Source organism: Chiloscyllium punctatum, chromosome 15, assembly GCF_047496795.1.
Source record: "Chiloscyllium punctatum isolate Juve2018m chromosome 15, sChiPun1.3, whole genome shotgun sequence".
NCBI lineage: Eukaryota > Metazoa > Chordata > Chondrichthyes > Orectolobiformes > Hemiscylliidae > Chiloscyllium > Chiloscyllium punctatum.
Window position 1 is genome coordinate 14,105,475 of NC_092753.1, and position 18,078 is coordinate 14,123,552.

Consider the following 18,078-nt stretch of genomic DNA (forward strand, 5'->3'; position numbering starts at 1 on the left):
GCAGCTCATTCCATAAACATACCACCCTCTACGTGAAAAAGTTGCCCTTTAGGTCTCTTTTATATCTTTCCCCTCTCATCCTAAACCTATGCCCTCTAGTTCTGGACTCCCCGACCCCAGGGAAAATACTTTATCTATTTACCCTATCCATGCCCCTCATAATTTTGTAAACCTCTATAAGGTCACTCCATAGCCTCCAACACTCCAGGGAAAACAGCCCCAGCCTGTTCAGCCTCTCCCCATAGCTCAAATCCTTCAACCCTGGCAACATCTTTGTAACCCTTTTCTGAACCCTTTCAAGTTTCACAACATCTTTCCGATAGGAAGGAGACCAGAATTGCACACAATATTCCAACAGTAGCTTAACCAATGTCCTGTACAGCTACAACATGACCTCCCAACTCCTCTACTCAATACTCTAACCAATAAAGGAAAGCATACCAAACGCCTTCTTCACTATCCTATCTACCTGCGACTCCACTTTCAAGGAGCTATGAACCTGCACTCCAAGGTCTCTTTGTTCAGCAACACTCCCTAGGACCTTACTATTAAGTGTATAAGTCCTGCTAAGATTTGCTCTCCCAAAATGCAGTACCTCACATTTATCTAAATTAAATTCCATCTGCCACTTCTCAGCCCATTGGCCCATCTGGTCAAGATCCTGTTGTAATCTGAGGTAACCCTCTTCGCTGTCCACTACACCTCCAATTTTGGTGTCATCTGCAAACTTACCAACTGTACCTTTTATGCTCGCATCCAAATCATTTTTGTAAATGAGTGTTACGGATGTGCCTTTAAAAGATACCACTGTGGTATGTTTTGTGGATAATGGTGAGTGATAAAGAAGTAGACTCACTATTAACTGGAGTTTGGGTTGCTGAGAGACCCTGTCTTTCTATATTGTCCTTCACATTCCTCTGTTCCTTTTCCTGTCTCTCACTTCCCTCCTTTTCATTGATGATAACAGGTGAGGGAAGGACCGCAGGCAAGTTTGTTGTTCACCCAGTCAGAGCTCCGCGGCAGCCATTACTGCCTCAGAACTTGCAATCCCACTGGGGCTCATGATCCCAATATTTTGTCCAGCCTTGATTTAAGAACTGCACAGTCAACATACCTCCAGTTTTTAGATGCACCAACGATTTCCTGTAGCCTCGACCGAACTGAGCAAAAAGGAGAACTTAGTTAACATCTAATAAGATTTCCATTTGACTTTGAGAAAGTATTTTTCCCTCAAATTGTTGTTGCTGAGTCAATGACAAAGTCAAACACAAAGTAAAATGAGCGAAAAGTGGAAACCACTATTAGAAACAGAAAATGTTGGACTCACTCAACAAGTTAGACAGATTCTGCAGGGAGAATTTTCCTGAGTTTTGCTGGTAATTGAGCATTTCCTGACATCATCTTATTTTTAGAGGTAAGAGGTTCAGTCCATCAGGGAATCTGTTCCAATATAAATTGTTTATTTTTAATTATTCATGGGATATGGGGATCAGTGGCTAACCAGCATTTATTGCCCTTCCTCTGAGTGGCACGTTAGGGCCATTCCAGAGACAGTTAATTGCACCCCATTGCTGTAGATCTGGAGTCACATCCAGGCCAGATCAGGTTTCCTTTCCAAAAAGGACATTTTTACAACAATCAAAAATGGTACCATGGTCGCGATTAAACTATCTTTATTTAATTCCAGATTTTCAAGATTCTTTTGGTAGGATTCAAATCTGTGCCCCAGAGCATTAACTTGGGTCTATGGAATACTATAGTAACAACAATACTACAATGCCACCACCTCCTCAATAATAATGCACTACCTTTAAGTAAAGTTACATCACACTGGATTCAGGGTGAGCTAGCCAACTGAATATATAATTGGCTTAATGACAGGAAACAGACAGTAATGGTGGAGAGTTACTTTTCGGACTGGAGGCCTGTGACCAGCGGTGTTCCACAGGGATCGGTTCTGGGTCCGCTTTTGTTTGTCATTTATAGAAATGATTTGAATGACAATATAGAAGACATGGTTAGCAAGTTTGTGGACAATACCAAAGTTGGTGGTATTGTAGACAATGAACAAGGTTTTATAAGATTACAAAGGAATCTTGATCAAATGGGTAAATAGGCTGAAAAATGGCAGATGGAGTTTAATCTGGATGAATGCAAGGTATTGCATTTTGGTACAACAAATAAGGGTGGGGTTATACAATTAATGGTAGGGCCTTGGAAAAGCACAACTTGTCAGGCAGCATCCGAGGAGCAGGAGAATCAACATTTCAGGCATAAGTCCTTCATCAGGAATTCCTGAAAAAGGGCTTATGCCCAAAACATCGATTCTCCTGCTCCTGGGATGCTGCCTAACTGGCTGTGCTTTTCCAGCACCACCCTCTTGACTCTGATCTCCAGCATCTACAGTCCTCACTTTCTCCTTGGGTAGTATTGTAGAGCAGATGGACCTAGGGGTGCAGGTACATAATTCTTTGAAGTTTGCGTCACATATTGACAGGATGGTTAAAAAAGCATTTGACATGCTTGCTTTATTGCTCAGATCTTTGAGTATAAGAGTTGGGAAGTCATGTTGAGGTTGTACAGGACATTGGTGAGGCCTCTTCTGGAATAGTGTTCAGTTCTAGTTGCCCAGTTACAGGAAGGATATTATCCAACTGGAGAGGGATCAGAAGAGATTTACCAGGATGCTGCCAGGTAAGGAAGTTTGACTTATAAAGAAAGGCTGGATAGGCTGGGACTTTTTTCACTGGAGCGTGGGAGGTTGAGAAGCGATCTGACAGAAGGTTATAAAATAATGAGAGGTATAGATAGAATTAGAGTTAATGGCAGTTGCCTTTTCCCTAGAATGAGGGATTTCAAGATTAGGGGACACACCTTTAAGGTGAGAGGAGAGAGGTTTTAAAAAAAATGAGAGGCAATTTCTTTTTACACAGAGGTTTGTTCGCTTTGGAATGAACTCCCTGAGGTGGTGGTGAATGTGGGTATAATTAAAAGACATTTGGATAGATACATGAATAGGAACTGTATGGACCAGGAGCAAACAAGTGGGATTAGTTTGGTTTGGGATTATGTTCAGCATGGACTGGTTGGATCGAAGGTTTGTGTCCATGCTGTATGACTCTGTAACTAACTGTTTCATACCAATCTTCACAGTGTACAACTCACCATCATTCATTAATTGTTTGGAGTGCCCTGTGAAGAGAAAAAAAGGACTAAGATTTGTAACAAAATGTGCAAAAGGCTCCAAGTCACAGATATAGAACCACAATGGGACTTAAGTTGAACAAACAGTTTGTTGTAACTAACAGTATCAAAATACTTTATTCTGTTTTTGCAAAGAGTAAACATCGTAATTTTTTTTAAGTACAAAGTAAATCATGTAGAAAACTTAACAGCAGTGGAATTTGTGCAATGACCTATGGTCGGATTTCTGCCACATTCTCAGTCAACCTGATTTTATGAAACAGAAAGGACATATTTTCTAAAGGATGTAACTAGCACAACAGGAAAGGAAGAACACATAGATGTTGAACACTTGGATTTTCAGAAGGCATTTGCTACACAAGTTCATTATACAAGACTTAGGCATATGAGATTGGGGGTACTGCTGAGGATTTAAAATTTGAATTTTGGCTATTGTCACAAACAACAAACATAAGTAGATTTTTATTAAACACAAAATGGCTTTTCAATTTAAAATAACAACAAAATGGCTTCAAGTTATGATCTGACATTGCGAACATGCATTACTGCTTTGCTGAATTAGAAGATAAAGCGGACAATGGAGTTTTCATAAAATGAATCATGAGACATTAACTGACCACTCGAACTAACCTTGAACTGCCAGCATGAGATGATGACCTATGCAAGACAAGAATCATTTCCCAGGAAATATTATTGGATTAACCTGCTGTCAATCATGTCACCTTATTACATTTGATTGGTCTTTTTGTGTCATTAAGGCTGTGGTGTCTCTTTAAAAAACCTATAAATGATGTTTAATTATCAAATATAATTTCAACACAGAAGCTTTGACCTCTGTGTTGCAGGACAAAACTGTGCCAGGCTGTCTTATTTTATTAAGCTGGTAACCTTGCTTTAGACAGACTGCATTATGTTGATTCTTCTGACGATCTCGAAACTGAGAGATCCCACCTGGGATCTACATCTTCATTTGGTGCCATAACTAGTGGTTCAGCACGGACAGATCGTGAACAGCGGTGTAGGAGCCTAGAATCCTATTGAGGGTTGAGGAATTCGGCCGGCCAAGGGTGAGTATTGTATATGCATTTGGTTTTCCTCTCACTCAATGTGTCCAACCTGACCCCTCGCTGTTTATTTTCCAGTCCAGCCTGAAAGGATCGGTTTTAGCAAGGATAGGGTCAGGGGATCCTATATAAAAAGGAGTGGGGGAGAATAAGTGAAGTTGGGACCTCCTTATATTCACAGATGGTGATTTCTGGAGTTGTTGATCTCCGACCTCTGAACCCTTGTCAATTTTTGGTGTTGTTGAACTCTGAGCCTTGATCCCCAACCCCGCAACCAATTCTTTCCAACTTTCTGATTTTTTTTTGATATAGTGATTGAATTTGATCCACTTAAAGAAAGTAAAGAGAAGGTAAGGAACCTTCTCAGAATTAAGAAAACCTGATTTGTCTGGATTGGTATTGGTATTGTCTAAATCATTACCTGAATTCCTCAATGAAAAGAAAATATCGCAATATTTTATAACAAAAGTTTTGATGATTTATAAAATTAATAAGGGTTTGTGGAAGTTGGATTGGTGAATAAAAAAGGTTTGAGTCAGTTCTATAAAAGGTAAGTGGTTTTAAAATGATTTATTATATAGATAAAACAGAAGATCCATCTTCAACGTTAGTGAAAATATGTGAAAAATTTCCGGAAAAATCGGAGGCTCTTAGAAAGCTTTCTGGTGCCTTAAATAAAGCATTGGGTGATGAACAGTGCCCACTAGCTGGCCCTAAAACTATTCAATTAGTTAAATCAGCCCAGCAATTGATTTGGCAAAAATATTGGGATCAAGAACGAAATAACTAATTGGACTGGGGCGACAATTTTGTGATGAGAGCCACAAAGAATCAGTGTTATGTTCATGGCAGGATACTGCCACTAAATTGGGGATTGAATTAACTGCTGATGGTACTATGAAATCTGTCGAGGTCCTCAAAAACAAATGTGCTCCAGTTAAACGTCAATAGAAACAAAAGGAAAAGTCACTAGTGGCTGGTAAGCAAAGAGAACTGCGCATTTAGAGTCATAGAGACGTACAGCATTGGCTTTGGTTTAAGTACGGGAGACAATGAAAATTCGGATTTAGACGAATGGTGTTCTTATTTGATGCATTGCTCAGTCTTCAGGATATACGACTTTCCACCTAATTCTCAAACTCCTGTTGTTTCCCCACAGCCTACTTCCACATTTTCCCAGCCCAATCTTGATTTTGCAAATATTGCTTCCATTTCTAATTCCCAGGATGTTGTTTGTTAGCTCGGTAGCTGCTGCACGACCCAAATTATATGCTGCTGTCGTGGGCCCTTCAGCCCACTCGCCCACTCCCCAGGACACTGCTTCTGTTTCTTAGAACACTCGCAGTCAGAAAAAATGAAAACACTCCTGATCCTTTAAAAAGCTACGCATTCAGCAATTAGAAACTCTTTTGAGTCCTTCTTCTGAGGACACAGAAGGCGAAACACCTGTATTAGGAATGTTCCCTGTAAGAGAACTACCAAAGCCACAAGCTGCTGCTCTAATGCCACTATCCGTATTTATTGCCCTTGGAAGCCCGATTAAATTATATCTATGCTCAGTATTGCCCCGGACCGCCAGAAGGTGCCTCAGCAATTCGTCAATTTCCTAAGTACCACCATTAAAGTTTATGATGGTAATGCCAAGGACCTTTGGGCCCTTCTTCAACAAGTCCTTACCCGCTCTGAATATGCCCGCTTTACTGAACACATTAATTATAACAGTTTCACTGCTTTCGCTAATGCTGTGATTCAGGAACAACAGCGACAAGATGATATGCTTACTGCTGCATTTGCTATACTAGCAAAGCCTATTGACCTTGCTCGTACCCTCGAACTTCGCCCGAAAAATAAGGAGTCTGCTGAGGACTTCCTGGAACGTTTTAGAGAATATTATGGATCTTATTCCGGAGATCAAAATCAAAATTTTAATGCTGCTAATGCTCAATATAACTCAATGCTATTAAACTGCCTGCTGTCCTCTGTAGCCACAGCAGTCACGATAAACGACCAGCAATGGGTTGAAGCCACTCCTAATCAAGTCCATCATGCTATTAGGGTTTTATGGAAACAATAAGGTGAAGAGAAACCTCCAATCCGTGTAAAATCAGAATTTGTGGTCCAGGAGGAATCGTCTAAACAACTAGCCATGCGTAGTAATGGTGGCTCTGCACCCAGTCAAAACTACAGTCATGGGTATGGCTGAGGGGCTCCTCCTGGGAATACCCCTACGGGCTGTTTTAATTGTAACAGTCCATATCGCTGGGCTCGTGACTGCCCTATCTGAAGGGGGAATGTATTTGTGGCAGCGCTTACCACTGGGGCACTGTTTGCCCTAGAGGGGCATCAAAGGAAGACCCAGGAAACAACTGTGGAAATCACCCTCAGACCTGTGATAATTGTGGAAAACCTTCTGATAATAAGCACCTTTCATCACAAGCAGGAAGAGGACAGATTACCAATCTTTCCCAAAATAATCCTTTTTCCCAATGACTAAATAATTTTCTTTTACGGTTTCTGTCTTCCAAGCAGGAACCCACAGTCTTACTTAAAGTTAACAACAGATGGTACTCTTTTCTAATTGACACAGGGGTTTCAATGTCTTCTGCGAAATCTGACATGAATCTGTCAATTTCCAAACAGACAAAGAATTTATCTGGTTTCTAAGGAGAAAGCTACAAATATCCACTTTCTGATCCGTTCCCTGTTTATTTCCAAGGCTGTTCCCTGCTTCATTGCTTTGTGATTGCAACCAACTTATCATGTAACCTGATGGGACAAGACCTGCTGTGTGCCTTTCAAGTTAAACTTAAATGTTCCCCTGATGGTGCCCAACTTGATTCTGACTCATTTGAACGCCAGCTGTATGTGTCCACTAAACCACAATGGTGGTCAATTGATATTGACCCTCAAGCCTCTGCAGGTCACATTACTCTGATCGAACAGGCCAAGATAAATTTCTTGAAAACTTCTTTGCAGATTTAATTGGAACTAAATGGACTGTACAGATTTTGGCTCGTGTTACCGGTCCAGTAGGTGAGACAGATTTTGTTGAAATACCTTCTCACCTGTGGAAGCAAGGGGATTCCTCAGCCCCTCAAATCCATCGGAAAGTGAATCTGTCTCACCAAACTAAGGAACTTGGCCCTATGGTCCACCGTGCAATTACCAAGGCTGACCCACATTATTATATGCTGCAGACATTTCAAGAAGATATGACTATTCTCTATTATCCAACTCTTACCTCCTGCAATGCCACACTCCAGCATCATGAGAGTTGGCACATCCTTGACTTGGTCAACCCTGATGTACGGGCTGAGACATCCTCTCACGTTGGACTTACAGACTGTGAACCCATTCAAGTTGCTTTAAAACCAAATTTTATTCTGCCATCCATTTGCCATACCCACTAAAACAGCAGCTATACCAAGCCTTACTGCTTTAATTGATAACTTTCCTCAATCAAGGCATATTAGCCCCATGCCAACCGCCTTGTAACACTCCAATTATGGTTGTCCCAAAGCCTGGCAAGCCAGACCAATATAGGTTAGTTCAACATTAAGAGCTATGAGTGCCATTGTCCAGCCACTTCATGCCTTTGTTCCAAACCCAGTTCATACTTTATCCACCATACCATCAGATGCTAAATTTTTTGCTGTTGTCGATCTTCAACATGCTCTTTTCTCACTGCCTCTTCATGAGAACAGCCTGTACCTATTTTCCTTCACCTTTAATGGGCAGCAGCTAACATGCACTCGACTACCGCAAGGCTTCATTCATTCTCCAACCCTTATCTCTCAGATTTTACAGAAACAATTGCAGTCTTTAACCGTGACAAGTGGATCTACAATAGTTCAATACATAGACAACCTGGTTAGCACTGCTGCCTCACAACGCCAGAGACCCGGGTTCAATTCCCGCCTCAGGTGACTGACTGTGTGGAGTTTGCACATTCTCCCAGTGTCTGCATGGGTTTCCTCCGGGTGCTCCGGTTTCCTCCCACAGTCCACAAATGTGCAGGTTAGGTAAATTGGCCATGCTAAATTGCCCGTAGTGTTCGGTGAAGGGGTAAATGTAGGGGGAATGGGTCTGGGTGGGTTGCGCTTCGGTGTGGACCTGTTGGGCCGAAGGGCCTGTTTCCACACTGTAAGTAATCTAATCTACTTGTAGCCAGTATTGATGAAGAATCAAACCGCTCTGATGTTGGTCTCCTTCTCAACTACTTGAAGTACTTAGGATATGTCGTCTCTCCACAGAAAGTTTCCAATGCACTATGTCAAGTCAAGTTCCTAGGCTTTATTATATCTGCTGATTCACGCTCTCTGGAACACAGCCGCGTCACTCCTATTATCAGCTTCCCAGCCCCAATCACCGCGAACAAGCGCGCCAATGGCTGGGTATGGTCAACTTCTGCAGACAGTGGATTCCAAACGCGGCTCTCCTCATTAATAAGCTGACTCTATATTTCCCCTACAAAAGTACATTTACCCTCTCTTCAGATGCAAAGTAAGCCTTTGATGAACTAAAGCAAGCTTTGTCAGACGCTCCAGCTCTGGGAAGACCTCTTTATAATAGACCCTTTCAATTGTACTATACCATTTTGGATGACTGTGCCTCTTCAGTACTTACTCAACTTCATGGAGATAAACATTGTCCAGTTGCCTATTTTGCTACTAAACTTGATCCTATTGCTTTAGGATATCCCCGCTGCACCCAAATTTTAACTGCCATTTATCCCAGTTTACAATCCACAGAGAATCTTACACTACAACAGGACATTGTCATCTACAGTTCTCATTCAGTAGTTGCCCTCTTAGGGAATTTACAAACTCATTTGACTGCAGCCCACCAAAACCATTATGAGATTTATCCTTTAAATAATCCTCAGTTGACCTTTAAGCATTGTACTACTATTAACCCTGCTGATTTCTTAGCTCATCCTCCTTCAACTTTGTACACTTTGTAATGAGGACTTCCAAGTTTGGCCAGATCTCTCTGACACGCCAATCTCAAATCCTGATATCAATATTCACTGATGGTAGTTCCTTTATTGATCATAGAGGAACTCATCTTTCAGGCTATGCTACAGCTGATGACTATGGCTCTATCCTGGAATCTGCTGCCCTCCACAGCCCTTTTTCAGCCCAGCAAGCTGAACCTTTTGCACTCATCTGTGCTTCTATTCTAGGGACAGGGCTCCGTCTAACATTTACACTGAGTCCCGATACACTTTTGGGGTTGTACATGATTTTAGACAACTCTGGAGAAACAGAGGATTCTTGACATCATCTGGCACTCCCATCTCTCTCCGCCAGCTTGTCTCAGATCTTTTGACTGCACTCCTACTCCCAAAACAGGTTTCTGTTATCAAATGTACTGCCCATGGAACTGGCCAATGCCCTGCTGATATTGGTAACCGTGCTGCTGATGTGGCTGCAAAACAAGCCGCTTGCAACCATCTTATGGTTGTCAGACTGAAAGCTCTGACAAGGGTGGGTCTACTTCGGATAAACTAATGCCAACCATTCAAGCTGTTACTTTACAGAGGACACCTCCGAATCTGAAAGGCAGTTGTGGTCCAAAATCGGCTGTTATTGTAATCCTGTTACTAAACTATGGACCACTCCAGGTGGACAGATTTGTATGTCTGATGAACTTGCTTTCTGGGTAGTTGTTTGTATTTATAATGTTACACACAGTGGTGCTCGCTCAACGTCTGATTTGCTTTTAAACACTTGGTGGCATCTGCGCCTCCAGCAGATGGCCCAACAAGTAAGTGATGGATGCTTCACCTGCAAAGAACACAATCCTTGGAAAGGTATTCTTTGCCCTATGGGACAGACACTCCTCCCTGAGGGACTTTTTCAAACTCTTCAACTTGATTTCATTGAATTAGAAAAGTGTCAAAACTCTAAGTATGTTTTAGTTATTGTTGGTGTTTTTTCTAAATGGGTTGAAGTTTACCCTACTTCCAAAGCTACTGCCAAAACTGTATCCCACTAAAGGAGATTATTCCCCGCTTTGGTATTCCCCTTTGTCTGTCATTTTATTGGTAACATAAATGAGGAATTGTGCTCTTAACTCAGCATCCGCCATCAACTCCTTTGTGCTTATCGCCCGCAGGCTGCAGGTCTTGGGGAGCGTTGTAACCAGACTCTGAAAACTAAACTTGCAAAATTAACTTCTGAGACAGGCCTTTCCTGGGTTATTACCACTGGTTCTGTTTCACCTACGCTGCACTCCTGCTGGGAGAACTCACTTATCCCTTGCTGAAATAGTTTACGGCCGAGCTGTAAGCACACCTTAGAATGACGCCACTGCTCTTGTTCACCTTCACCATATGGTAGACGACATGTCCTCGCCTTAATTAAAATTTTGCGTGGGCTCCATTCTCCAGTATGTGCTGCTCACGAGAAGCTCCCTTCCCTTAAAGGAGTTCACAATATTGAGCCAGGCTCCTTTGTCCTCATCAAGAATTGGACACGCCGTGGCCTCCAAACTCGATGGGAACGACCCTTTCAGGTCCTCCTCACCACCCCAACTGCTGCTAAAGTGGCTGGGTGTTCTGCTTGGGTTCACATCCATCATTGTAAAGTCATTGAAATAGGGGGGAGGATGATGGAGATGAAGATGATGATGGAGATAATGAGAATTAACGGGAACTGAGAAAGGAGTCAGAACCAGACTATTAGGATATAGCTGTATTTTCGAATCATAATTTTCCTTCTGTTTTAGATATCCTAACCCTTGCTACAGAAATGACTACCAGAATCAGAATTACTTTCATCCTGATATACGGACTTGCCTTGGCCAGCATTCGTACACAAGAAGGGACCATCTATCTGTGTGATCCTGAACAACAGGAGACTGTATACCACCTATGCCAGGATGATGTTCTTGTATGCCAAAAGACTGATCCCTTCGATGTGTGGAACATTACCCAAGATGATTGTCATAATGGTCAACTACATCTACAAGATCAAACGGTCCATTTACAGAAAAAGCCCCAATGGTCTTTACCTTGTCAAGGAATTGTGTGCCAGTTTGATTTCAAATTCAAATAGACCACATCATAAAAGAGAAAAATGGGGAACATTCTCTTTTCTAACAATTTGTTTCTTGAAAGTCATAATAGAATATTTGGAGAGGATGAAGTGGTTTGTTACGCCCTTACTTTAGCAAAAGACTCCCTGACCCCTTTTATCCTCCCAAATCCTAACATGTAGGTGTGGAATGATTCTAAAGCATTTATGGGATGTAATATTTCTTTTAATTATTATCTATCCCCATTCGCTACTTGTTTATGGACTTCCTCCAATAAATTTGAGATAACCTATCCAAATTGCTACAATGGTAAGGGATGGGAGTGCACTTATGTAAAAGTGCCTAAAACTATTCCCTGTGCTATGATCAAATGTACCAGTCATCGCTGCTTCCCTGAAGGGCCTCGCATCTCATCCGTATGCCTTAGGGAGGAATGTGTCTATTACCACTAGCATTCAAACCATTTATGGGGTGGGTAATAACACCCACCTTCATTATTAAACCCCTAATGGCACAAATATCTTCCCAATTATGGGTTGGGTGGAACCATTCTGGGATAATAACCATGTCTCTTATCGAGAGACCCACCTCATTGGACTGGACAATTTTCACCCTCTATGTCCAGGATCAAACTATGTAATCATGGACTATCCAGATACTCCAGGAAGTCACAAAGATAGGCTCGCTTCTTATTGGGGAGGTCCTTCCATCATCTATACTGAACCTGGTTGTTTTTTTTTAGTCATAATAAAGCATCTAACCATCTTGTCTTGAATAAAGCAAGTACTCCTCACGCTGTAGCTGTAGAACACTTTTTCCAACTACTGTTCCCTGTCCAATTACCTGGCAACGAGATTGGAACTCCCCTGTTACACGTTCAGTCTCCCCTGAGTTTTGCGCAGAATGGAAGAATCCAAAGGCTCTATAAAACAGTAAAACTCACTCTTTAGCATATGCAGCTCTTAGTGTTTTTTTTCTGTAGGAGGATCTTCAGGAGTTATTAGTCATCAAAACTGTAATTATCTCATTTGTAGTCTCACTCTCTTGGGTAATGAGACAACTGCTACCCTATCAGAAATTAGGGACAAGCTTTCAGAATTGCACCTATTTACCCAACAAAACACATTTGCCCTTGATTACATTCTTGCAAAGGAAGGTTCAGTTTGCGCCATAGTCAAAGATAAGTGCATCATGGGGGTCAATGACCTAATCGAAAACATTACTAGGCACATAGATAACATCCATACCGTTGTCAGTCAAATGAATTAAGGTGCAGGATGGGGAGTTAGGGGATTTAGTTCATATGCAATTGGTTAATCAATATGGCTATATATACTGCTATTATTTTAGTTGGTCTTTTTGTTGGTATTGCAATTGTTAAATGTATTATTGCTAAGATAGTAGCTTCCACTAAAGATATTGATTTCACCCAGAAAATGCTTCTTCTCCTCTTAGATGAAGATGAGGAAGCACCATTGCCTGACCCTGGTCCCTATCCATGCTCTCACATTTATGGTGCGGTCATAGAATGACAAAAGAGGGGAGATGAGGATTTAAAATTTGAATTTAGGCTGTTGTCAGAAGCAACAAATATATGTAGGTTTTTAATAACCACAAAATGGCTTTTCAATTTAAAATAACACAACAAAATGGCTTCAAGTTATGATTTGACATTGTGAATCTGTGTTACTGCTTTGCTGAGTTAGCTGAATTAGAAGATAAAGCAGACAATGGAGGTTTCATAAAATGAATCATGAGACATTAACTGACCACTCGAACTAACCTTGAACTGGCAGCATGAGATGATCTACATAAGACAAGAATCATTTCCTAGGAAATATTACTGGATTAACCTGTTGTCAATCATGTCAGCTTATTACATTTAATTGGTATTTACTTGTAATTAAGGCTGTGGTGTCTCTTAAAATAAAACCTATAAATGATGTTTAATTTTCAAATGTAATTACACAATTTCGCCACGGAACACAGAAGCTTTAACCTCTGTGTTGCTGGACAAAACTGCGCTAGACTGCCTTATTTTATTAAGCAGATAACCTTGCTTTATATAGATTGCATTCCGTTGATTCTTTTGACCAATCTCGAAACAGACACATCCCACCTGGGATCTACATCTTCACTACATTAGCATGAATTTAAGGTAGAAAAGAAAATGTAGATGAAGAACTGACAGGAGATCAAAATCATTAGGGGCCTGGAAAAAGCAGGTAGGAAGAAATAATTCCCATTGGAAAGACTCAAGAAATGGAGAATACAATTCCAGGTAATAAACAAAATAACTTACACGAGCGAAATGAAGTAAAAAAAAACTTGTCATGTAGCAAGTGGTTAGGTTCTTGCTCATTAAAGAAAGAAATATCAGATTGGTCATGTGATTGCTAGAAAGAATGTAAATGGAACAGAGCCTCAGTGATTAGCGCTGCTGCCTCACCGTTGCAGGGACCTGGGTTTGATTCCAGCCTGAAGCAATTGTCTGTGTAGAGTTTGCACATTCTCTCTAGGTCTGTGTGGGTTTCCTCTGGGGGCTGTGATTTCCTCCCACTGTCCAAAGATGTGCAGGGTATGTGGACTGGCCTTGCTATATTGCCCCGTGGAGTCCAGGGATGTACAGGCTGGGTGGATTAGCCATGGGAAATGCAGGATTACAGGGAGAGGATGGGGGTGAGTCTGGATGGGATGCTCTTCAGAGGGTCAGTAGACTGCTTCCACACTATCGGGATTCTATGATGTATCATGATCACCAGTCATGTGACTACAATTAGCATAGAATACATGATTTTTATTCCACCACCTCCCCCAATCAGTGAGTAAATGAGTAAAGACATGATTATTTGTAACACAAGATGATCAGACATGTCTTTATGTAGACACATTACGATTATTGGTTCAATACCTTCAGTCAAATCTGGAGAACATCCCCCAGGGTGTAAACTCGCAGACAATGAGGTACATGACCTTATGAGAACAGAAGGAATATTCCAGTGCTTCCAAAACCTTTTAAAACAAAAAGAATATTTTGCAATGTTGAAAGAAAACTGAAGTTCTAGCCCTGCTCTCCTCAAAGATGCTCTTTAAAATATCTCGATCTATTCATTTCAGTATTTTGCAGATTTCAACAAGGTTATCTCTCACGCTTCAAAACTCTAGAGAAGAGAGATCCAGCTTTCCCATCTCTCTTCATAGGGCAGGTCCAGTTGTAAGTCTGGTACTCTTTCAATGGCAATAACATTTCAATGACTTATTGACAAGGAGACCTAGGCAATATGGCAGCAATGCACTCCAATGCTTGGAAATGGCATGCTGATCATGACTTCTGCTTCTTGAAAGTTGCTGCCTTACATGGATCTCACCATCTGTGCAGGGTTCTAAGAAAATTAGGGGGAATACTGCACCAGGATCCTTTTCTAATTTCTACATATTCCAAACTCTTACCATTTAAGAAATACTCTGCACATCTGTTTGACCGACCAAAGTAACCTCACTTTCTTCCACATTATATTCTATCTGCCATGCTCTTGCCCATTCACTAACCCTGTCCCAAAGTTACATTACATCTTCCTCACAGCACACATTCCCACTTAGCTGTTTATCATCCACAAATTTGGAAATATTACATTTGCTCCAAATCATTGATATGAACAGCTGGGGCGCCAAATGCTGATCGTTGCAGTACCCCACTCATCACAGCCTGCCAATATGACAATGACCCATTTATTCCTCCAGTTTGTTAGCCAATCATTAACTTGTACCAGTACATTATCTTTCTTCCTGTATGCTTTAAACTTTCTAACCAGCCTCTGTGGGAGACTTCATCAAAAGTGTTCTCAAAATCTAATTGTTAGTATCATCAAATAAACTCCAACTAGTTAGTCAAACATGACTTCCCATTCACAAATCCATGCTGAATCTATCTAATCAGATCACTATTATCCAAGTGTCTATTGATTTCACCCTTTATAATAGATTGACCATTTTCCCTATAACGGATATATGGCTAACAGATCTGTAATTCTCAGTTTTCTCTCTAGTTCCCTTCTTAAATACTGGGGTTAAATTTACTTTCCAGTCCACAAGAATCATTCCAGAATCTATAGAATTATTGAAGATAATAATCAATACATCAACCATCTCTGTAGATACCTCCTCTCTAACGCTATGGGATGTGGACAATCAGGTCTAGGAACTTATTAATATTCAGCCTCATTAATTCATTAATATTCAGCTGTCCAATACATTATTTTTACTAATTCTGTTCAACACCTATTCTCCCTAATCACTTGAATCTCTACACTGGGAGATTTCTTGTACCTGCCTCAGTGAAAAAAGTGACACAAAAAGTAATCATTTAGTTTCTCTGCTATTTCTCTGCTCTGCATCATAAATTCTGCTGGCTCGGCCTGATAACAAACCCACATTCCTTTTGGCTGAACATTTTCTTTTTACAATGGTTTAAGAGCCAATTTATAGTGCTTTTTTTGTACAATTGCATTCATATTCTAGAGTCCCTTTCCTATTCAGTTTCTTGTTCTCCTTTGCTGCATTCTATATTCTTCACAAGTCTTTGCTTTCAATCCTCAGCTTCCTTTGTTAGCCATGGTTAGCCATTTAAGCTATCTGAATACAATTTAGCCAACTATTTAGCTACTGCTGAGTTGCAGTGTGTAGAACCTGTGGACAAGGAGAAATGGGTGGTACCAGCAAGTGGACCAGGGGGCGGGTATGGAGATTGGATGGCTGCTTCTGGGTGGCCAGAGGGGATAACACTGTGGACTGGGAGATGCTAGTCTGTGAACTGAGGCTGGGGGAATTCGGGGTGGACTTGCAAGTATCAGTGGTCTAAGAGTGGGAATGTGGTTGGCAGCCAGTACAATGGAGGTGGCAAACTGTAGACTGGTGAGGGGGTCTTAAAGGTGACAACCTGTAGATTGGTAAGGGGTTTTGGGGGTGACAGTCAATAGGTTAGTGGGGGGGGGGGTAACAGCCTGTGGATTGGTGAAAGTGTGGATGGCAACTTGTGGATTGATGAGGGAATGTTGAGGTGAGGGGCAGCACTGACAGGCTGTAGGTTGGCGAGAGGAAGCACTGACAGGCTGTAGGTTGGCAAGGGGGCAGCACTGACAGGCTGTAGGTTGGCAAGGGGGCAGCACTGACAGGCTGTAGGTTGGCAAGGGGGCAGCACTGACAGACTGTAGGGTGGCAAGGGGGCAGCACTGACAGGCTGTAGGGTGGCAAGGGGCAGCACTGACAGGCTGTAGGGTGGCAAGGGGCAGCACTGACAGGCTGTAGGTTGGTTAAAAGCAGGCTGACAGCCCTATAAGTTGGTGAGCAGAGGGAATGGAGGCAGTCTTTAGATTGTTGGATGGCAATGGCAGTGGGTGATTCAGTTCAGTCCCCTGCCAATGGGAGCCCAATATGAATGGAATTGATTGCCATGTGTCCCGAGGCACAGTGAAAAGCTGTGTATCACGAGCAATACAGGCAGAGCTGGAGACAACTGCGCATGCTCCATCCCGGGCACGGGCCCTGGCTCGCTGCTGATATGAAATCTGAGCCCCTCCTCCGCCTGCCGCGGCTGAAGTGGTCCATCCCAATCCCAATCCCATTCCCATTCCCATAGCCTAAATTCGAGCTGTCAACTCTTAACTCCTCGATCCACCGGAAGGAGCAGTAATCCGGCCACTCACTAACCTGTAGCCCGGGTACATGATGCTCGCTTCCTCGCTTCTCTCCACCTCTCGCCGTGACAACTTGGGCGTCAGCACGCCGCCCCGCCCGTCGACGCACGTCATTGACGGACCGCCCATCGGATCGACGTCAGCATGTGGCTCCGACCACCGGCCTGACAGCCCACCGTTTCGCCCCGCCCACCAGGACAACTTCAGCGCGCCGAGCCGTCCACCAGCTTGACGTCATCACGCAGCCTGCCTCGTGCTGCTGCGTCCAGAAATTGTCCATCACCGTGGTCGCGTGGTGGACAGGTCAGGGCCCGTGACTGAAATTCAATGGGAGAGTGTGTAGGTTGGGGAAAGTGGTTGTTTTTGGCAACACTCCATATATAAACTCCTTTAATCTGATTAACAAATTACGAGGTAGCAGTAAAAAGAAGTAACAACAAGTAGTCGGGACTCAACTGCTACGTATTTTCTTCCAGTTTGAGGTTTGTGCTCATGCTGCTGCAGATCCTTTTATTCCATAGGCTTCAACATTAGCAAGATGTCTAACATCTCAAAAATGATTTGGTGTTACTTCTTCTATATCCGTAGAATTCGGTCTTGGTCAATTTGTTTCTGAAAGCCTATTTTCTTCATAATTTCCCAAATGTTTGTGAGTCCGCAATTTTCATCGGCAGCAATTTCCAGAATTTTGCAACTAATTTTTTTTTAGGCCCATTCCTTACTGTTCTATGTTTACACCTGACTAATGCACTTAACCAACACGTCCCTGATAGCGAGTTTTGAGAAGCTTTGTAGCTCAGGTTGAGGTTCTGGATGTAAGTTTGCTCGCTAAGCTGGAAGGTTTGTTTTCAGACGTTTCGTCACCATACTAGGTAACGTCATCAGTGAGCTTCCAGAATTTTGAAAAAGTATTCCTCATCTTACTCCTGCAACATTTTTATGTAAAAGTTCAAATCTATGCCTCTGTCATTTTTTTTCCCTTGGCTGTCTTATTTGAATCTGTTACAATGTTGTACATCTCTCTCATTTTTTTCCCCTCAATCTTTGCTCCAACATGAACAATCCCAGTTTTTCTA

At 42.1% G+C, this 18,078-nt stretch overlaps 1 protein-coding gene across 4 annotated transcripts in view; it reads right to left on the minus strand.

Moving 5' to 3' along the window:
- LOC140486063 (acyl-coenzyme A thioesterase 9, mitochondrial-like) overlaps positions 1-17,123 on the minus strand; it is a 75,589-nt gene extending 58,466 nt beyond the window's left edge. The window contains exons 1-4 of one of the 4 annotated variants that reach the window (XM_072584675.1): positions 17,016-17,123; positions 14,221-14,321; positions 3,166-3,192; positions 1,115-1,160 (exon numbers count right to left, since the gene is read on the minus strand). In XM_072584675.1, the coding sequence (XP_072440776.1) occupies positions 1,115-1,160; positions 3,166-3,192; positions 14,221-14,321; positions 17,016-17,116 (275 nt within the window). In that variant the 5' untranslated portion in view covers positions 17,117-17,123. Of the gene's footprint in view, positions 1-1,114; positions 1,161-3,165; positions 3,193-12,152; positions 12,232-14,220; positions 14,324-17,015 lie in introns of those variants that run through there. The other 3 variants (XM_072584676.1, XM_072584678.1, XM_072584677.1) reach the window with 3 other exon arrangements.
- Positions 17,124-18,078: the final 955 nt, after the last annotated feature.